General features: G+C 35.3%; 1 protein-coding gene across 8 annotated transcripts in view; it reads right to left on the bottom strand.

Annotated features, from left to right (window-relative positions):
• The window catches only part of AUH (AU RNA binding methylglutaconyl-CoA hydratase), a 222,321-nt gene that overhangs the window by 188,068 nt on the left and 10,758 nt on the right, over positions 1-23,495 (bottom strand). For all 8 annotated transcript variants that reach the window (XR_012484554.1, XR_012484553.1, XR_012484555.1 and 5 more), the window contains exons 2-3: positions 1,765-1,832; positions 1,564-1,651 (exon numbers count right to left, since the gene is read on the bottom strand). Coding sequence is in view for 5 of the 8 variants with exons in the window: in XM_074280673.1 (XP_074136774.1) it covers positions 1,564-1,651; positions 1,765-1,832 (156 nt within the window). In the remaining 3 variants the exon portion in view is untranslated. The remainder of the gene's footprint in view (positions 1-1,563; positions 1,652-1,764; positions 1,833-23,495) is intronic.

Raw genomic sequence — 23,495 nt, 5'->3', positions numbered from 1 at the left:
GCAAATCAATTATGAAAAATGACAAGTTCCACCACCTTTTTCCTCCTTCCAATTTGGTGTACTCTTTTTATCAACCTTTCTCTTTCCTCTTTAAAAAATTTGGATAGAAATAATAACTCCATAACATTCCCTTTTTAAATTTTAATTCCTTTAAGGTCATTTGAAGACATGAAAGATATGAAGGAACATTTATTTTTATTCTCCCTTACCCATTATTATTTGCCAACACAAATCATCATGCATTTTCTTCTGACTGAAAAAAAGTTTTACTATGTTGCACTTGACTTTTCTTTTTGTATTTTAATATTTTTCATTACCTCTGGCCTTTTAGAAATTCATAAAAATCCTCTATTCCATTAAAGATTGGGAGGAAAATATAATAAAAATGCCCAGCTTTGCAAGATAAATTATTCTTGGCTATAAGGTTATATTGTTTCCCTTCTGGATTACTGTATTCCAAGCTTTCCTCTCATTAAACAAGAAGCTGCTAGTGTAATTAATTCTAACTCTGGCTTTTTGGCATATAAAGTGTTTTTTTAAGATGTTTGCAGTATTTTTCTTTGACACAGAAGCTCTAGATGTTGGTTATGAAATTCTTGGGATAGTCCCTTTTATTAGGATTCTTTCAGGTGTTAAGTCAGTTCAAATTTTTTGAAATATGTTTAGGTTCTTTATTTTTTCCTATGGTTTTTAAAAACTTCAATGATTCTTAAATTATCTTTCCTTTTAATTGTTTTTCACATCATTTTTAATAGTAGATATGTGACATTTTCTTCTAGTGTTTCTTTCTGATCAAGTTGTTAATTTCTCTTAGATCTGATCATTGTGTTCCATTTGCTCTGGACTTTGCCTCCATAAGAATTTAAGTTCATTGAGGGCAGGGACTGGCTTTAGTAATCAGGGATGGTGGCCTAAGATCTGAAAAAGAATCCCTTTGGACTTTGCTCCTTAAAAATGTAAGCTCCTAGGGGGCAGGAGCTGGTTAGGTAATGAGACTAATGAGAAGTGGAGACTCATTCTGTAATTTCTCTAACACTCAATAAATGGAAAATGGGGGAGGGACCTGCATTTCGGGAAAGCAAATAAAAACTGCCTTTGTCTAATAACTAAGGCATCCATTTATGCAAGAATGTAAAATAAAATATTTCCTACATTCATCAGTGAGTCAGTGAAGTCTTTGCTAAACTTTGTTTTTTACAAAATTATCAAAAAATTATTTTACTAATTGGAAAAAAACAATAACAAAATTCATTTGGAAGAACAAAAAGTCAAGAATATGAAAGGAAATTATTTTTTAAAATGTAAAGCCACAGATTTAGCCACAGCAGATCTTAAACTACATTATGTAGCAGTAATTGCCAAAGCTATCTGATTCTATCTAAGAAACAGAAAGACAGTTCAATGAAATAGAGTAGACATTTCAGCATAAATTTAACAATTTCCTTCTCATAGATAAAGCACATGATACAGATATTTCTTCTTAAAATATCTAAGATTTGTTTGCAATTTGGACACTGCTTCTGTGTCAGTTTTCTAATTTTAGAACAAAATATATTTGCATACCAGCACAGAATACTCCAGGGACTTCACTTCTGACTATAACAGTCCGCACTTTCTTATCAGATTTCAAAGTATCCACGGCTTTTGATAGCTACAAAGAAATAAAGGAGGAAAGAAAGAAGAGAGAGAAAAAACATTTTCAGATTCAAGTCAGTATCATATCTTTACAATATAAGCAGCAAAAAGATTTATCTGTTTACTTACCATTTTTATAAGATTTTTACTGAGAGCATTTTTGGCAGAAGATCGGTTTATTCCAAGCACCACAATTCCTAATTTAAAAAATAAACAAACAAAAACACTTGAGTTAATATTTTAGAGAAGTTGCCAGGGGGAGGCTTAAAGATAAAAGAATGAAAAAGAAGTAAACACATAAGAACAAGACCATGAACACCTATTTAATGGAACATAAACCAAATATTTTTTATAGAATTAAGCTACATTCATTTGGAAGGGCCAGTGCTAAAAGGCAAACTAACAATTTCTTAAATCTAGATTACCTAGAGATTTAGTAAACAGATTGAGATTTAGAAAACTTTATTATTTAGTAGCAGTTAATTTTGAAAATACAGTAATTAAACATAGCATTACTCCTTTAAAAAAGAGTTTTCCTTTCTGACAGAAAGGGGAGCTGCCTGCTAAGTCCCTCCTTCTAGCAGGCAGAGAAAGGCTAGTCAGAGATTAAGTTCCTCTTTCCAAATTTAGTGAATATGCTCTATCAATATTGATCACAAGTGTCTCTTTCCTAGGCCATTTTCAGGATATATAAAAGGCATCACCGGCAGGAAAAGACTTCAGACATACAATTAATGAAGTCTAGGAAAAGCCAACTTGTTCAATTAAAATTAAATTCAAACAAGTTTCTGTCATTTTCTTATTTCTCTAATTTGTTAAAAAAAAAAAAAAAAAACCTCTGTGAATTAATTCCTAATCTCTAACCTCTGAGGAATCAGGTAACCTGATACAGTATGCAAATGCTAGCTTTCCAAATTAAATTATATATGTCAGTGACTGTCCTAAGTTTCCTCCCTGTCCCCAACAATCAATTTTAACATTAAATCAATGTCTTTATACACTATACACTATATACACTAGGAGAATGTTAGAATACCACGTTGTTTAGAGTTCTTAATATTTAAATTAAATTTATCCTACAGAAAGATATAATATTCATAACATATTTAAGAAGTCACAAAAGAAGGGATTTTTCGTATATTTAACATTTTTAGAATTAAAAGATTGGGGCAAGAGTGCTCTTTGGTCCTAGTTTTTCTCTTTTTATCCTCAACCATTTTTAACTATTTACTTTATTCTTGCTAAGTTTTACCTCAAAGTCAAGTTTTACTAATCACTGATAGCAAAGGGATTCTGATTTATTAAAAGGCCTTTGAAATCTTTAAAAGATATCCCATACAATGCTAAATGGAAATGAAGAGGGGACTCCAGAACTCTGAAAATCCTTGAAGGAGAAAATCTCCTTCACCTCCGCCTCAATAAGGGACACTGCCCCAAGTCTTTTTCTTTTAAAAGAATTTAAGTTTTGACTGCTTGAGGGGGGAATGAAGAGGACCCCAAAACTCTGAAAAACCCTCAAAGGAGAAAACCTCCTTTGATTCTGCCTCAGGGAGGGGACTCCATCCCAAGCACAAACAGCTTCATCCTTGTTATCTGGGTAGGGACAGTTCAGTCCCAAAACCCATTGAATTCAATTCAAATTCTAACCCAGGCTGAAACCCAGCCAGGAGCCACCTTGGGACTCTACCCACAAGCCCCCTTCAGCTTGTAGCCAAAGCCCCCCTATTATAAAAGAGCCAGACTGTAGTCCTCTCTTTGCAGAGGTCCCAAACATGGCAGCCTTATGCACCAAAGATCTCTGCCCACTGGAACACTGCTTCCGGTGCCCTCTTATCTTTCAACTTTACTACTTCCAAACCCCATAATAAACCTCTTTTACCAATCTAGGTTTTTGAATCTGTAAATTCCTTTACAGGGGACTCTTGTGCTGCTACTAGACCTCATTTAATTCCATATCCTTGCGCACTGAATCCAAAAGGGTTGAAAGGAAGGCTCCATTTGACTCCCTGTACCCCGAACCTGCCACTAGACCTCAATTAAACCCTAATTTCATTTAAGTACCCCAATTCTAGACCTCATCAGAAAGTTGCTGAATATGTACTGAGGTATCACTAATTAGTAGCTATTTGGGGAAAAAAAGGTATTTTTAATTAATATTTCAATGAAACACATTTATTATTTTCAGGTACTTTTAAAATCAGAAATAACAAATACAAATTTTACCCAATGCCATCTTGATATAAATTGTGTCCCTTTTGGGGAGGCCCTAAAACTATCTCCTTTAATCTGTGAGGGAAGGGTGATTTGGGGTCTCCAGATCTCCTCTAGGAGGGGCCACCCTCTTCCCAAGATAAGTAATCTCTTTTCAATTGGAAATCTCCACCAGGGAAATAGTCAGCATTGAGTGGCTCAAACTCCCAGTTAAGTAATCTCATTCAATTTTGAATTGAATTTAATTGAATTGAAAATCAGTCTCTCAGGAGTTGGCCCCCAGGTGGGGGCAAAGATCAAAGCAGCCCCAATAAATCTAGGGTTGTATACCTAGACATCTTTCAGAAGTCCTAACAGGATTTTCCCACTGCTGAAGATATTTTCTTCTCAGTGTTAACCCACCTTTACTATATTCCTAACAGGTCATTGCCCACTAAGAAAGCTGTCTTCCTAGCAAGCTTTCTTCTTAGTGCAAATAAATTCCCTTTTTCCCATAGACTTCAGGTTTGCGAATTCAGCAGGGACCAGAGGGGATCTCTTACCCTCAATTCTCTCACCTCATCAATCTCCTATTCTGCTAGATAGCCACAACACCAATAATGTATATCATTTACTCTTCTGACTTTACCTAACACCTCTATGAAAATTACTCCTAAATTTATATGTCCTAACCTGACCTGTCTCCTAATCTCCAATAATGAATACATTTTTTTAAAAAGCATTTTTAAATAATTTTGAACTTCATCAACATCAACAAGAATGCACATTTACATATAAAAAGAACAAAAAGTAGATTGTATATGAAATCATGAATCTCCAGTAGAATCATTTTAAGCTTACTTAAAGCATAATAAATTAAACTTATAAATTTCATCCATTTTATCTGTCTCTCTCTTAACTTCCCTTTTGTGCACGTAAAAAATGTTTCAGTGACCCTGTTTATTTTTGCTCAATCTACCCTTTCCACCAAATTCCCTTCCCATTTAAAAAAAATTAATCTCCTTGTTACTCCTTGTTATTGTAGTTGGAGAGATGTTTGATGTTAGCAGGAATTCCTCAAAGATGCTTCCTAAGTATAATTAAGTAAAACAAAGCCATGTATTAGCCATGATTAAAAATATTGGGTTATTTTATGCCTCAATTCCATTCGTTCACATAAATATGCTTCAACATCAGTTCTTTGGGATCATGTTTGATCAAGGTTCAGTCTTTCAAAATTGTTTATCTTTATATTGCTGTAGAAATTGCATAAAATACTCTCCTGAATCTAATCATTTGTCTCTGCATCAGTTTATATGGAGTCACCTCAAGTTTCTTTGAATCCCTAAGTGACAGAGGACTGAAGATTGTGCCTGGAATTAGAAAGATTTGACTTTTAAATCTGGTTGCAGACACTTACTAGCTGTATGATGGAGGGTAAATCAATGTGCCTGTCTCCTCAACTATAAATGGAGATACTCATACCTAACATATTAAGTACTTTAAAATATTTATTTCTTTCTATCACTTCTTAAGGTACAAAATTATTACATCACATTTACATACCATAACTTAGTCATTCTTTAAATGATTTTTGGTTTTTTATTACAACAAAAAAGTATTGCCATAGAATACTTAAATCTCTTAGCAAACTGCTGGATATTTTTACCCAGACTTCTAATAAACAAGACCATACTGAAATTGCTTCCAAAAGACTCCCTTTGAATATTTCTTGGCTATGATGTTGACATTCTTTCGGTCATTCCAGATTCAAAACTTTGGAATTATCTTTGATCTACATAATCAGTAAGTTCTCTCAATTCTTCCTGCAACTAGGTGGTTCAGTCCTTAAGTCAATCTAGTTTCAGACACTTAACAATCCCTAGCTGTGTGACCCTGGGTAAGTCACTTAACATCAATTGCCTGGGGGGGGGGGGGAGTCTAATATATACATTCTCTTCTATCCCCAATGCCACCATCTTGTCCAGTTTATTATCATGTCATGACTGAACCATCATAGTTTCCATATTTTCCAAATCCTCTTCCACACTACTGTAAGATTAATTTTCCCGAGAATACTTTTGTTTATATTTACAAACAAAAGCTCCTCTGAAATTAAAAAAAAAAAAAAACCTTCATCAATCAGAGATAAGTCTTTCAAAATTGCTTCTTTACAATATTAGTGTAAAATATTCTCCTGGATATAATCATTTGACTCTGCATCAGTTTATGAGTTTTCCTAGGGCTCTCGACTTTCACTGAGGCACCTAAACAGTTTTCCAATTGCCAACAGAATAAAGTACAAAATTCTAGCATTCAAAGATCTAAATAGAGTGACCCTAATATACCTCTCTAGTTTTCCCTCTTGCTCTATCTTTGTATGACACATCTTCCAACCTGGTGAAAGTGTTCCACTCATGCTCCCTAATTAATCATTCCTCCCCAGTAACACTATTAGAATAGCTTTATGACAGCAATTTGCTTACCCTTGCTTTTCCTGTATCTGAATTATATCCTCTATTTAAAATTCAAGTCAAAGTATTACCACTTTTTTGAAACCTTCACTTAATTGCCATACACAAGGTACCTTTTCCTCTCTTTTTTTACATTTTAAAGACTTCCTTTTGTATGCTCTACAATCCAGCCTTACTGTCCTTGTGTTCTTAATAACATCTCATTTCCCATCTCTGTGTATTTCCACTGACTATAACTCTCCTGCCTGAAATGTTCTGCCTCTCTCTATATTTCTCTTCCCTTTGAATTTCTCTAGTATTTACAATTTTATCAATTGTTCCAAACCTGGGTATCAAGGACTTAGTGCAAGGATATACAAACCTAAATATACACAAAGAAGCAAACATACCCTCTTCAGATTGAATTTGTATTTCAGATTTGATGTATACACAAACATATACATAGAAATGTATCATGTATGTAAACATCAAATATTTTTTCAAAAGTACATAAATGCTTACTAAATACTAAAATAATAAATCTTTAAAATATTGGATTCATGATAACTTTTTGTTATTTACATGCTTAACCTATAGCTTTTAAAAGTAGTAGTAGTAGTAGTTATTATAATAATGATATTGATAACAACTGACATTTGCTTAACATTTTCAAGTTTGCAAAGAATTTATCTTATTTGATTCTAAAACAACTCTGAGGTAAGTAATAGCATCTTATTCCTATTTTACAGAGAGAGAAATTGAATTCAAAGAAAGGAAATTATTACCCAAGGTACTAACTATAGCCTAATAAATATAAGAGGTGGGACATAGAAGTCTTTCCAGTTTCAAATCCAGCATTCTTATCTATTACACTATGTTGCCTTTCTAAATAAAAGTAGTACAATTTATGTAATATTAGGCATCTGAAAGAAAAAATTTTCATTAAAAATAGGACCTTATATTCAAAAATGTTGGAAATACTTACCTATATCATACATCTATACAATTCCACATAAAGCACATGTTCTTTTGGGAGAGAATATTCACACACACTACAATGAACAAGTTCAATAGGGATGTTTAGTAAACTAAATATTATTTTCATTCTTTTTATATATATAGTTTTAAATTGGGTGGGAAATGCATAAGAAAACTTACTAATGCATTAATTTCTATAACTAGAGATTCATCTCACTGGCAAAAATATTGCTCCCCAAATATGATAAAATTCACCCTTAGTATTCAGTGAATACACAAATAAACTCCAGTCAAAGTATATAAATTATGAATTAGTATAGCATACAGAAATGGAAAGATATCAGTTAGACAGCTCTGACCAGATTATTCAATTTAAAGCATCATTTATTAGCCGGCCAGTGACTGGGCCCAATAGACAAGCTAGTACAGATCAGCCCCGAACCTTTAGTGAAGTACACTTTTAAGCCCATTTGCCACATCCTGGTACAACCTTGTGGTTATAAATTTTGGGAATCACTGACACAGTTTCTCGTTTACAATGGGGAAGTGTCTGGATGAGAGTGAGCACACAACGGAACTTGTCGGCATGTTTTGAAATAGTGTCCTGACTCTGTTAGACACACACTTCTCAGAAAGTCTAGGGTCTCATGAACCGGGGGATGGGGCCCAGTCTGAACATAACACTTCCCTTAATTTAGTTTAAGCAACATTTTCTTATAAGTCTAAGGCCCCTTGACCCAGGGATGAAGGGGCCAGTCTTTTGTCCATTTCAATACTATAGTGAAAACAACAATGTATTCGTTTTAAAACTAGGTTCTAATCCTGGCTTTCTCATCTATACAAAAGTTTTGTAAGAATTTCCTATATAGGCATTAAGGATTTGCTTATAAAGAGGGATTTAGTAGAAAATAAGTAGGCTTTCAGCAATGAAACACATCTTTATCATTTTACAACTCAGTAAGAGATGTAAAAAATATAAAATCAGAAAGAAAATAATCAATCAATAAGCATTACAATGTCACAAACTAGGAACTGGAGATACAATAGCAAAAATTAAACAAATCCTAATCTCAAAGAGCTTTCCCTAATGGAAATTAGGGAAGAGAATATATACATAAAGAAGACAAAAAAATAAATATACACAATAAGTTTTTATTTTGTTTTGGTGAAGGCAGAGTATTCCCCCCTTTGGGAAGAAGGGAAGATGAAGGGGAGAATCAAGAAAAGCTTCATGTAGAAGATGGCATTTAAGAATGAAAGGAGGTATTTTATAAAAAAAAGTGAGGCATTAGAGGCATAAGGGGCAGTAAGTAGAAAGATATAGAAAGGGGAAGTGAGATATAATGTAATAAGAGCAAGAAAAAAGACACAGTTGGCTGGAGTACAGCAGTATGAAGGGAGTAAAGTAGAATAATAATCAAAAAATAATCCAAGACTAGAATGTAAAGGACATCAAAAGTCAAAGAGAAGAACTTATATTTGATCCTTAAGACAATAGTTCATAGGGGCAGCTTGGTGGCAGTTAGAGCACCAGCCCTGAAGTCAGGAGGACCTGAGTTCAAATCTGACCCTAGGTATTTAATACTTCCCAGCTATGTGACCCTGGGCAAGTCACTTATGCTCAACTGCCTCACCACCAACCACCATAAAAAGATAATAGTTCATGTAATCAAGAGTCATTAAGCATCTATTAAATGTTTACCATGAATATGAACATTATGGAATATTATTGTTTGATAAGAAATGACCAATAGGATGTTTTCAGAAAGGCCTGAAGAGACTTACATGAACTGATGCTGAATGAAATGAGTAGGACCAGGAGATCATTATATACTTCAACAACAATACTATATGATGATCAATTCTGATGGACAAGGCACTCTCCAACAATGAGATAAACCAAATCAGTTCCAATAGAGCAGTAATGAACTGAACCAGCTATACCCAGCGAAAGAACTCTAGGAGTTGACTATGAATCACTATATAGAATTCCCAATCCCTATATTTTTGTCTGTCTACATTTTGGATTTCCTTCACAGGCTAATCGTACACTGTTTCAAAGTCTAATTCTTTTTGTGCAGCTAAATAATTATTTGGATATATGTAGTATTTAACTTATGCTCTAACATATTTAACAAGTATTGGTCAACCTACCATCTGGGGTGTGTGGTACGGAAATGGTGAGGGGTCACCATTTAATAAAAAAGCTGAAAAGAGCTCTAGAGAAAATCAAAGTTTATTTTACATTCTCTCAAGAAGGGTGTCCCACCCTTTGAGCAGACAATCGAAGAGAAGAAGCACCTCCTGTGGGCAGGACACCCCCTCCCACCACTGACTCTCATCCTCATTGGCTGAGAGTCTTACATTCTAAACTCGAGATCTACCCACGAAATTGAACTTGACCAATAAGTACATAGTTGCCCATATTTGGCTGAAATAGGAAGGAAATGATATCATGAGAGGGGAACGCAATTATGCCATTGGCTCGATCTTCAGAATCCTTCAGGCCTACTCAAAATCAAAAGTAGATGAAACCTTACTTGATTTTCACGACTGTCTTGAAAGATCTCACCTTGTCTCATTCAGGGGGTAGGGATAGGGGGAAGGAAGGGAAAAGTTGAAACAAAAGGTTTTGTAATTGTCAATGCTGGAAAATTACCTATGCATAAAATTTTTGTAAAAATTAATTTTTTTAAGGGGGCAGAGCCAAGATGGCGGAGAAGATACACATGAATTTGTAAGCTCCCTTCTTTCCTCATTACCAATTAATTAAATCAGCCTCAAAAATAACACTGGACTGATAGAAACCACAAGGATTAAAAAGCACAAATTACCAGCTGAAGAGAATATGGAGTTTTAACAGAAAAGATCAGTTCCAAGGGGAGGAAGAAAAAAGGCCAGCACAGACAAAACTAGGTGCTAGCACACTGTGCCGATAAGGCTGGAGAGAACTCTGGGATCAGAGAAGCCACTGAGATAGAGGAATCTGACACAGGCTGTTAGCTCTTCTCTGCTTATAAAACAGCAGTTCAGAAGAGAAATCAAGCCACTTTAAAATATAAAGCCAGATCCTAAAACCACCCCAATCCGGAAGTGACCTAACAGATCTCTGCAGGGCTGTGAAGCCGCCTTCTGCTGTCCCAGGCTTCACCTTGGGGTAGTTAAGAGCCTGAACAGCTGGGACACAGCCTGAGGCAACATCTAATCCACATACCCTGAGGCAATGGAACTCTAGCAGCTCCGGAATTCTCAAAGAAGCAGAACCTTTGAAATAGGGACTGTTTCTGGGCAGACACGTCCAGCTTGAGCGCAGTGGGTTTTTCACGTCAGCTGCTGATATCCACGCCCCACGGGACGCATTGGCTGGGCTTTGTGTTGCCTTTACTGTTCAGTCTTAAATCTCAGGGCAGTTGCTAGGCCACACATTGAGGTCCTTCACTGGGCATCCCTCACAGCGCAGCCATATCACCTCTGAGGCATTTCCGGGTAGGGGGAGGGGAATTCTCTCCCAGAGCTCTCTCTTAGCTCAGGCACAGGAGCCGCTGCATCCATGAGGTCTGGGAGGAAGGTGGTAAATAAATAAATAAACTTCTTACCCAAAGGACAGACCCTAACAGATTTTTAACAATGAGTAAAAAGCTGAAGAGAACTATTGATTCCTTCTACACAGAGAAAGAGTGGGTATCCAACCCAGAGGAAGTTAACAGTAGAGAGTCGGCAGATAACAGCCTAAAGGGAAACGATACCTGCCCCCCTTAACATAACTCTCTCCTAGAAGAGACTATTAAAAAGTTAAGAGAGTTTGAAGAAAAATGGGGAAAGGAAAGAGAAGTTATGATAGAGGAAAGTAGGATTTCTGAATTGGAAAAAGAAAAATAACTCTTAAAAAAAAACATTTGGGAAATGGAAAAAATTTAATAGAGCAAAATAATTCATTTAAAAACTCAATTGGGCACATAAAAGAAGAACTAAAAAATGTGAATGAAGGAAATAACTCATTAAAAATTAGGATGGAACAAATAGAAATGAATGATTCATTGAGAACCCAAGAATCAGTCAAACAAAACAAAAAAAAAAATGGAAAGCTGGAGAATAACGTCAAATACTTACTGGGAAAATCTATAGACCTGGAAAACAGACCTAGGAGAGATAATCTGAGGATCATTGGACTAACCGGAAATTATGATCAAAAAAAGAGCCTAGATTCTATTTTACAGGAAATCATCAAAGAGAACTGTCCAGAGATAATAGAAACAGAAGGTGAAAAAAAATAGGCGTTGAAAGAATTCATTGAACACCTTCTGAAAAAGACCCTAAAAAAAGAACTCCACGGAACATTGTGGCTAAACTGTAGAACTACCAAACAAAGGAAAAAATATTGCAAGCAGCTAGAAAAAAACAATTCAAATATCAAGGTGCCACAATAAGGGTCACTCAAGATCTGGCTGCCTACACATTAAAGGATCGAAGGGCCTGGAACCTGATATTCCAAAAAGGCAAAAGAACAAGGATTGTAACCAAGAATAAACTACCCAGCTAAGTTTAGCATTTTCTTCCATGGAAGAAGATGGTCATTTAATGAAACAGAGGAATTCCATTTGTTTCTAAGAAAAAGAAACCAGACTTAAACAAAAATTTGATCTAAATCCACAAGACTGAAGAGAAGCAGAAAAAGGTAAAAAGAACTCTTGAGAACTGTATCTCTGTTGTGGATATACAGAAAGACCGCATGGATAATTTGATTTTACTGATATAAAAAAAAGGGGGGGAGTAGTAAAGGGAAGGGAGTAGTATCAGAAAAAGGGGAAGGAGTGATAAAAAAAGGGAAACTACATCCCAGGAAGAGGCATAGAAAATCTACCATATCTGAGGTAATTTAGACAGGGGGAGAAACATTGTGTGAATCTTACTCTCATCAGAGTAGGCTCAAAGAATAAATAATTGACATATTTGTTTTTCAGAGAATTCTCTCTCACCTCATTAAAAGGGGGGAGAGGAAAAGGGAAAAGGAAAAGGGGAATAAGGGAAGGGTACAAGAAAAGGGAAGGGATTTGGAAGGAGGGGGGGATACTAAAAAGGGAGGGCTGCTCGTCACAAGTGGGGTCTTTAAATTAAATATTGGGGAAGGGGTTCAGGGGGGTCAAGGGAAAAAAGCATAATTTGGGGACAATATGATGGCAGGAAATACAGAATTAGTAATTTTAACTGTAAATGTGAATGGGATGAACTCTCCCATCAAACGGAGACAGATAGCAGACTGGATCAAAAATCAGAACCCTACAATATGTTGTTTACAGAAAACACACTTAAAGCACGGAGATACATACACAGTAAAGGTAAAAAGGTTGGAGCAGAATCTATTATGCTTCAGGTAAAGCCAAAAAAGCAGGGGTAGCTATCCTTATCTCAGATCAAGCAAAAGCAGAAATTGATCTAATTAAAAGAGATAAGGAAGGAAACTATATCCTGCTAAAATTAGGTAGCATAAACAATGAAGCCATATCAATACTAAACATATATGTACCAAGTGGTATAGCATCTAACTTTCTAAAGGAAAAGTTAAGAGAGTTGCAAGAAGAAATAGACAGTAAAACTATAATAGTGGGAGATCTCAACCTTGCACTCTCAGATTTAGACAAATCAAACCACAAAACAAATAAGAAATTAAAAAAGTAAATATAACATTAGAAAAACTAGGTATAATAGACCTTTGAAGAAAACTGAATGGTGATAGAAAGGAATATACTTTCTTCTCAGCAGTTCATGGAACCTATACAAAAATGAATTAATGAAAAAAAAAAAAAAGACAGATGAAGGTTGTCTAGGTATACCTGATCTAAAGCTATATTATATAGCACCAGTCACCAAAACTATTTGGTATTGGCTAAGAAATAGACCGGTCGATCAGAGGAACAGATTAGGTACAAAGGACAAAAAAGGGTACAACTATAGCAATCTAGTGGTTGATAAACCCAAAGATATCAACATTAGGGATAAAAATTCATTATTTGAAAAAAACTGTTGGGAAAACTGGAAATAACACCATTTACCAAGATCAAAATGGGTCCATGATTTAGGCATAAAGAATGAGATCATAAATAGATTAGAGGAACAGAGGATAGTCTACCTCTCAGACCTGAGGAGGAGGAAGGAATTTGAAGAACTAGAGATCATTATTGATCACAAAATAGAAGATTTTGATTACATCAAACTAAAAAGTTTCTGTACAAACAATACTAATGCAAACAAGATTAGAAGAGAAGTAACAAATTGGAAAAATATTTTTACAGTTAAAGGTTCTGATAAAGGTCTCATTTCCAAAATATATAGAGAATTGATCCTAACTTATAAGAAATCAAGCCATTCTCCAATTGATAAATGGTCAAAGGATATGAACAGACAATTCTCAGATAATGAAATTGAAACTATATCCACTCACATGAAAGAATGTTCCAAATCACTACTGATCAGAGAAATGCAAATTAAGACAACTCTGAGATATCACTACACACCTGTCAGATTGGCTAAGATGACAGGAACAAATAATGATGAATGTTGGAGGGGATGTGGGAAAACTGGGACACTAATTCATTGTTGGTGGAGTTGTGAAAGAATCCGGCCATTCTGGAGAGCAATTTGGAACTATGCCCAAAAAGTTATCAAACTATGCACACCCTTTGATCCAGCAGTGCTACTACTGGCCTTATATCCCAAAGAAATATTAAAGAGGGGAAATGGTTGTAGCAGCTCTTTTCGTAGTGGCTAGAAACTGGAAGATGAATGGATGTCCATCAATTGGAGAATGGTTGGGTAAATTATGGTATGTGAAGGCTATGGAATATTATTGCTTTGTAAGAAATGACCAGCAGGATGAACTCAGAAAGGCTTGGAGAGACTTGCATGAACTGATGCTGAGTGAAATGAGCAGAACCAGAAGATCACTATATACTTCAACAACAATACTGTATGAAGATGTATTCTGATGGAAGTGGATATCTTCAACATAAAGAAGATCCAACTCACTTCCAGCTGATCAATGATGAATGGAACCAACTACACCCAGAGGAGGAACACTGGGAATTGAATGTAAAATATTAGCACTACTGTCTATCTACCCAGGTTACTTACACCTTCGGAATCCAACACTTAACATGCAACAAGAAAATTGGTTTACACACATATATTATATCTAGGTTATACTGTAACACATGTAAAATGTATGGGATTGCCTGTCATCTAGGGGAGGGAGTAAAGGGAGGGAGGGGAAAATCTGGAAAAAATGAATACAAGGGATAATGTTATAAAAAAAATTACTCATACATATATACTGTCAAAAAATTATAATTATAAAATTAATTTTTAAAAAAGAGATAAAAATTTAAAAATTAAAAAAAATTTTTTTTTAATGTTTACCATATACCAGAGATAGTGCTAACAGTGAGGACACATACACACAAAAATGGCATAAACAAGGTAATTGTCCTCAAGTAGTTCACATTCTAATGGGAGATAATGTGAAAATGACTGTATACACACAAGATATAATCAGGATGGGGATGTAATCTTATAGGGAAAAGTACTAGCAGTAAAGAAGAGAAGTTGAAATTTAACCAAGATAAGAATGCCAGATAATTAAGAGTAATAGAGAACAGGTAGCCATTATTCACTGAAAAGGCACTACTCACTGAAAAGCAAAGTAAGAAAACACTTCCTGGTTCTGTGACCCTGGGCAAGTCACTTAACCCCAATTGCCTCAGCAAAAGAAAGCAAGCAAGCAAGAAAGAAAGAAAACATGAAAGCCAGTGCTACTACTTTGGGGAAGCAGGTTTGGCAGGCAAGACTGGAAAGAGAGAGAGATCTTGTTTATGAAGATCATTAAAAGTTAAGAGCCAAAAAAAAAATTCAAGAGGAAATAAATAGAGCTTATTGAGTAGAATATTAACATGATCAAATCTGCTATTAAGGAAAATCACTTTGGAAACTATGCATAAGATACTCTGGAAAGAAGAAAAATTAAGAAACCAATTAAAGGTCATCCTCTCTAAAAATACCAATAAATTGTATTTATGTCTCTTTTTAACTCTTTATCCCTATCTACATGATTCCCTGAGATTATTGTTTAGCGATTGCAAGAAAAAAGAGTCTTTGATTTCTACAGAACACACTTTTTCAATAACATGTCTCTCAGTCATAACAGATGTTAAAAATTATTCAAGATTCCATATAGATATAACAAAACTAATACTACTACATCACAAACCATGAACAAAATACAAGCCATAAAACCAAGCTATGCTTTTGCCAAAGGTGTCTATTAACCTGATGGAAGAAATTGAGCACAGAAACGAAGTTGAAGAGGGATTCTCTGTGGATAATGAAGTCCTACAGATGCCCCAGGGTAAAAATATTGTTGAGGTTCAAGAATTGAAGACAAGAGATCCCCTCTGGTAGATGTCACAGATTACAAAGAATCTGAAAGAATTTACAGACCCAAAAAGGGGATTTATTTACACTAAGACAGTATGCTTTCTTATCAAGCAAACTCCAGATTAGGAATTTAGCAAAAATGGGTTGACAAATCTTAGGTTATTTCAGGTTAGTTCTGGCCTGCAGCTGGGGGAGCAGTTTGAACAACTCAACAGAGGACATTGACTATGCCCTAGGCAAGATTTCCAATTGAAGGAGATTACTTATCTGGGAGTTGTATGGGAAGGGTATGCCCCTCACAAAGGGTTAGAGAGTCAGGAGCACCCTTCCCCCAAAGGTTCCTTTTCTGTTAGGATTAATAGGTGAGAACTCAGGTTGTCTGGAGAGTGACAAGGTGAGAATTCAGGTTGTCTGGACAATTACAAGGTGAGAACTCAGGTTGATTTGACAGTTCTCTGGCTCAGACCTTTGGTTTGGGCCTTTAAAGGGAGTTTACACCTTAGGAATTCTAAGAGGAGCAAGCTCATTGGTTGGAGTACTTCTTCCCAGAAGCCCTTGCATTATCCCACGCCCATTCTCTGGGAGGATAAAAGAGGACAGCACTCCAGAGAGAGAGGTCTCTGGACAAGAGTTAACGGCAGCTGTCTGGAGACAACGGTTCTCTACAGGAAGAAGAATCTGTCCGAGAGATTTGAGTTGACACAGCAGATCTCCTCCCGGAGAGCGATCTGCAGCTTCTGGAGACAACAGCAAGTTACACTTTTCGACCCTTCACCCCAAAAGGGGGTACAGTTTACATCAGGACCCTCCCAAAGATTAAAGGAAACACAATTTATATCACTATCATAGTGATAATATTAAATCTAATAACACTGCAGAAATTCCTGCAGGAAATCTGCAATCATTCAAAAAACTGTGAAATGGCAAATCATATACAACAATACCAAATGAATGAAAATTATCTATTACCTATATTTCAACATGAATGTTGATGGATAATCTACAGAATGTGTGTCTATGAATTTCTGAAACAGGTCAGATAATATCATGCTGAGTATTACATCATTAACCAGAAAAGGAGACTGGATGGGATTATCTTTGGGAAGTTTCAAAGCTCTTTTATTGGCCCAAAAAAATCTATCTTTTTTAAAATAAACATTTTTAACAGTAGCTTTTTATTTTCAAAATACATGCAAAGATACTTTTCAATATTCACCCTTGCAAAACCTTGTGTTCCAAATTCTTCTCCCTTTCTTTCCTCCACCCCACTCCCCTAAATAGCAAGTAATCCAATACAGATAAAATAAACATTTAACCAATGCTTCTTTACATAAAAGCAAACAAGACATGGAAAAAAAACTGCAATCTAAGAATTAAAAATGGTTATCACACATCTCCTATTCTTTAGGAATAGAGAAGCACAAATAATCTGCTACAAACAATTAATAGAGACATGAAAGATTATTTGACCTAAATAAGCAAAAATACCTTCTGCAGACAGAAATACAGTTATGTATATTTTTCCAAATGTACATAAATGTTATAATATTTAGTAAAATAAAGTATTATTGGATTTTGTTAACTTTTTGTCATTTATATGCTCAATCTACAGATACTGATAGAAGTAGTAGTGATAGTGATTCTATTATAATCCTCATACACAAGCTTTTTTTTCCTTAATGAAGTTGTTGTTATTCTTCTGTGTGCAGAAGAATATTACTATAATAGCAGCCAAATATCCTTCTGGATATCAAGACATTTAAAATATTATAATTGATTTTAGAGGTCAAGAAAAAAAACTGAATGAAAAATAATTTGATAATGAATAGGATAAAGACTGGGTAAACAATTTGTAGTATGTAAATGTAATGGAATCTCATTGTGATAAAAGAAATTGTTTATCTATTCCTCAAATCAATTTGATTCTAATTCTTTTATACCACAAAGTGTTACCTCATCAATTATTTTACCTCATCAATTACACTTCACAAAGGAAAAAATCCTTTTGAACATTTTAGTTATTTTATATGTCTAATTCCTAATTACTTCCCCAAATAAACATTAATTTAAGCTAATTTAATTAGAATTAGATAATAATTTAAAACTATGCCTTGTTATATGAATGTACTAGAATATAAATGTTCTGTAAGAAATGATGAATAGGATGATTTCAGAAAAGACTGGGAAGACTTACATTAACTGATGTTAAGTAAGGCAAGAAGAACCAAGAAAACTTAATACATAGCAACAGCAAAATTGTGTGATTGACTATAACAGGATTTAGCTCTTCAACAATTCAATGACTCAAAAAATTCAAATAAACCTTGGATGGAAAATACTATCACATCCAGAGACTATGGAGATTGAATTTAAATTGAATCATTTCTACTTTTTTTTTTTTTTTTTTTTTTTTTTTTTGCTTTCTCATGGCTTTTCTTTTTTGTTCTGGTTTTTCTTTTCCAACATGGTGGATATGGAAATATGTTAAAAAATAAATTTACATGTATAACCTATAACAGATTGCTTACTAGGATGGGGAAGGGATAGGTAAGGGAAGGAGGGAGGAAAAAAAAATTTAGAACTCAGAATCTTACAAAAATTAAAGTTGAGCATCATTACATATAATTGGGAAAAATAACATGATTAAAGTTAAATTTAAAAAACTACACCTTGTAATTGTGTGGGACGGGTGTTAGACCCCCTTCCCTAAATTAACTGATCAGGCATCTTCAGGTACAAAGAGGTACATTTATTTAGTCTCTGCAAGAGAGGTCCAAGCACACATAGGAAACATCTCAGTTCCCAAAATGGGCTTGTCAACCTGACAAACTACAACCCAGAATACCCGATTAAATAGCAAAAGACCCAAGCCTTTTCATTGGATAGACTAAAAGGAAGTAACTATCATTGACTAATGGTCACCAATGTTGTCTGCTTCCTGTGGATCACATCACTTCCTGTAATTGCCTCTGACCTTTAGAAACCTCTAGGCCTTGAGATCATGTAACTTCCTGCAACCTAAGGCTCAAGGATGATCTTCCAGCTCTAATGACCTCTGGGAATGGGGAATTGCATTACTTAGATCTAGTCTCAGAAAAGAGAAAGCTTTACCTGTCTATCTCATTCACAATAATGCAGTAATAACTTCCTAATTTTCCTGACAACTACCACTATTAAGGTTTCAAAATCCTTTTCACAAATATCTCATCTGATCACAATATCTAGTCTGTTTCACTGATCTACTAGTTTTTTTTAAACCTATATAAAGTAGTTTTGTGGATTAATAATATACCTGAGACCTGGAAATTCTGTTTCTTCTTCAACATGAACTCTTTTCATTCTTTCCCTTAATATTCTATACCTTTTGTTTTCCCAAAATAATTTTAACATGTTCTAAAGAAATGCTGATAATCTGATTAATAAAACATAAAAAGCATAGATCCTTGTGCCACAGTTCTCTTTTAATGTCCTGACCCAGTTTCCTTAATTGTCCTACTCAGTTACTCTGCCTCAAGTTATAACCATTCCCTCTTAATGTTTGATAGGATAAAGGTCTTTATCCATTTTAGACATTGTTGAACATCAGGAGCCTCTCCAGTACCTACCTCCATTATGTCATCCCTAACCTAGATTCTTCCCCTCATTAGGTCATCCCCATCCAGGTACCTCCCCCATTGTGATAATGTTATTGTTACCGTATAAAAGAATCTTGTATAGGACATTCACTGCTAGATTTTTTGAGATGATAGTCTCATTCAACCCTGGGAACAAACCATGGATCCATTTGGTCCCAGAATATCTCTCCATTTAATAAACTATTAAATTATTCTCTAATCTGTATCTTCCTCAGTTTCTCCAGCATTACATTTTGGAGCTCCCCAGAGAGATGGTAGAAAATGAGCAGGATTAGAGATAAGAGACTTTAGGGTCTCTGCCTTGGGCCTCAGAGTGGCTGCAGATCTGAATTCTTGGCCTGGTGAGGCTGGCCTCCTGGATTTTTTTATCCAGAGTCTCCAGGAAAGAGAGCAGTTTCCAGCCACAACAGCCTGATGATAGACAAATCCCTTTTCAGCCACAGGAGAGGAAGTCTGTATGGATACCTTTTGGGGTACCATCTGGTTTAGTCTTAAGACCTGTTCTGTTCTGTTCTGTATGCTAGCATCTGGGTTCCCAGAATTATGAAATGCTGACAGGCATTAATTCTGGGAATAGGGTCTTCTGGAAGCTGGGGACCCACCTGTGCCAGTTGGCACAACTCTGGGCATTCCAGAGTATAAATCTGGGTGTCTCCGTTTGGATTATGGGAGGGAAGACTCTGGAGCCCACAACTATTCTTTCCAGATAGCCCCTGGTCTGTGTTAAATGTTTTGACTGCACAGTCTATATGTATTCTGTGTTGTGTGTGATTTGTCTTATTAATTTAAGAGCTTTGTTAAGTTTAAGAACAATGATCAAATTTTGGAATTGGTTATTTTAATGTTGCAACTGTACTTTGTATAATTCTGAATTCCAGCTTGAGAAGACATTTGATTAGGAATTTTAGGATTATTCTAAATTTGGGAAATAATTTTACTATTGCCTCTGCATGCCATTTGTTCTCAGTATTTTGGGCAGTTTTAAAATTGTGGGAAATAATTTTACTGTTGCCTATGCATGCTAGATTTAGTTGTCTTTTAAGTATAAGAACTTAAAAGAACAATAGCCTGTTAAAAGTGAAGTTCGGTTAAATTGCCAAAAAGGGGTCACATGCCTCTAATTAAGTAAAGTATGTAGCAAAAAGGATCTGACTTCTGAAGGCTTCAACTCAGGCCAACTTGGAGCTTAGAAGTCCACTGGGAATAATAGCCACATGGGGCTAGAGGGAGAGAAAAAAACTATGCTGTTTTATTATTTGAAATATGATAGGAAAAATAGTTTTATATTATTGGGAATTAAAGCTGTATTTTGGTTCAAAGTTTGTTACACCTATATTATAACATTGTAAGTTATGCTTTAAATCCAACTCTGCTGGACACATGGGTTTTATGGAATCTCCCCTCTCCTTCCCGCCCCTCCCACTGATTTCTGCTACTTTACAGGTTGGGTGGAGCAAGGATCTTTTGTCTTCAAAGGTGAAGATTTAAACTTACCCTCCCCCCCAGCCCTCTTTGTAGTGGCCAGAAACTGGAAACTAAGTGGATGCCCCATCAACTGGAGAATAGCTAAATAAATTGTAGTATATGAATATTATGGAATATTATTGTTCTGTAAGAAATGATGATTTCGGAAAGGCCTAGAGAGACTTACATGAACTGATGCTGAGTGAAATGAGCAGGACCAAGAGATCATTATATACTTCAACAACAATACTGTATGATGATCAATTCTGATGGATGTAGCCATTTTCAACAATGAGATGAATGAAATCAATTCCAACAGAGCAGTAATGAACTGAACCAGATACACCCTACAAAAGAACTCTGGGAGATGACTATGAACCACCCTCTATTTTTGATTTCCTTCACAGGCTAATTGTACACTATTTCAAAGTCTGATTCTTTTTGTACAGCAAAACAACTGTTTGGACATGTATACATATACTGTATTTAATTCATACTTTAACATATTTAACATGTATTGGTCAACCTGCCATAGGGAGGGGGGAGAGGGAAAAAATTGGAACAAAAGGTTTGACAATTGTCAATGCTGTAAAATTACCCGTGCATATATCTGGTAAATAAAAACTATAATTAATTTTAAAAATAAAAATTAAAAAAATAATAATCTTACCCTCCACTGCTCTCTGCTACTTCAGGTATGGACCATCTAGTTAGACTGGAGTGAAGCTTAGTTCAACTTCCCTCCCCCCTGCCTCTTTGGAAGGCGGCCATGAGGAATCCTCTCCTTCCTCCTTCCTCTAAACTGTTCCAGATTTTTTTTTTATCAAGTTGTAGCCACCTGGTTCTTGGCTAAAAGGAGCAAACTGATTTGTATAAATATCAGGTTATGGTAAATATCTGTTTAGGATTTATCCGAAACTTTGGTTAATAGGATTTGTTATCGGAGGTTAAATTTCTTAGGTTTGTATTGAATATATCACTGCATTTCTATAACTGAAACTGATTTCTATAATCAGAGCAATGGTCAATAAGAAACTGTTAATGCAATCCTATTATGTCATACCTTGCTTTTTCCAATCTGTTATATATTATACCTGGATATCTTTATATCCTAAATATATCCTAAATACTTGGACAAGTATTTAGTCTGTTCATCTATCAGTTACTAGATATTGTGCCTGTATATTCAAGTTTTTTTTTTGTTTTTTTTTTTTTTAAGGTTTATAACTAATGAGAGGCCACATCTTGTAGCAGTCCTTGTGAACCAGTCTTTCTATCTCAGACTGTTCTAACTTTTCTTTGTTAGATTTATTTTTGTTTCTAGATTTGGTCAAATTACAGATATCGACTTGCTTCTGGGATCTAGATCTGAGCTTTCATTGTCAATATGCCACAACACACCCATCCCCCCCTTCCCTGGACTGAGCATCTCCGCCTATCTTCAGCAGAAAGAAGTCTTTGAGAAAACCATCGCCCCTGCTCCTGATGTAATTTGGACTGATATGGGAGAGTGGGAAAGTGGTTGAATTATTAAAACATTACTGTGTTTAAGACTTGGGATAGAAATTGTTAAACTTGTGTAACTATTGCTGTTATGTTTGAGGCATTTTTAGTCTGTTATGTATATGTATAGGAATTTTGATTCGCTCTTGGGATTTATTATGTGGAATGGTTATTTGATAATTCATTTCCATAAGAAAAAAAGGGAGGAAGACATAGGAAATTGGGGAAACTGGCGTATTTTCTTAGGCACTTCTGTCCCATCCCCTATCTTACTAATTCAGGTTTAATTGGAATTCCTTTAAAGAGTCCTTTACTCCTTGCTTAAATTTACTGGACTGATTTGCACCAGTTATGTTTTAACTTTGAAATCCCTTATTCTGTTGGAATTGGCCTGGCAGACTCAAGTTTTTTGGATTCTTTTTTAGAAACAACCAGAAATCAGACACTTGTCTTGGGACTGGCAGTCTCTCTGATCTGTTTCTCCACTCCTGTTACTCCAGGTCCTCAATTAGTACTTCAGCATATTTAAAAGGACCTTGCAGTTTGGTATCAGGACTCTAAAAATTTGGGCTTGACTGGGCAACATAGGGAGTAGAGGACAATTTAACAATTTATTAAATGGAGAGATTTACTGGGACCAAATGGATCCATGGTTGGTCCCAGGGGCTGAAACGAGACTATTGTCTCAAATACTCCAGCCCCAATATCAGATACACAAGATTCTTTTATAGGGTAACAAGAACAATGACATAATGGGGGAGGTACCTGGAATGGGACTGACCTAATGGGGGGAGGAACCTAGGATGACATAATGGAGGGAGGTACTGGAGAGGCTCCTGATATTCTAATGATGTCTAAAATGGATCAAAAACCTTTAACCCATCAAACATTAAGAGGAAATAAGTATAGCCTACGTTAAGTCTGATCTAACCAATTGGAAAAATATTAAATGTTTCTTGGATAGAGTGAGCAAAATATAATAAAGATGACAACACTACCTAAACTAATCTATTTATTTAGTGCTATACTAATCAGACTCCCAAAAAACTATTTTAATGACCTAAAAAAAATAACAACAAAGTTCATATGGAAAAATAAAAGGTCAAGAATTTCAAAGAAATTAATGAAAAAAAAAAAAATCAAATGAAGGTGACCTAGCTGTACCAGATATAAAATTATATTATAAAGCAGTGGTTACTAAAACCAAAAC

This window comes from Sminthopsis crassicaudata, chromosome 1, assembly GCF_048593235.1.
Source record: "Sminthopsis crassicaudata isolate SCR6 chromosome 1, ASM4859323v1, whole genome shotgun sequence".
Taxonomy (NCBI): domain Eukaryota; kingdom Metazoa; phylum Chordata; class Mammalia; order Dasyuromorphia; family Dasyuridae; genus Sminthopsis; species Sminthopsis crassicaudata.
The sequence above is the reverse complement of the archived record's forward strand: the minus strand, read 5'-3'. Positions and strand labels throughout refer to the sequence as shown.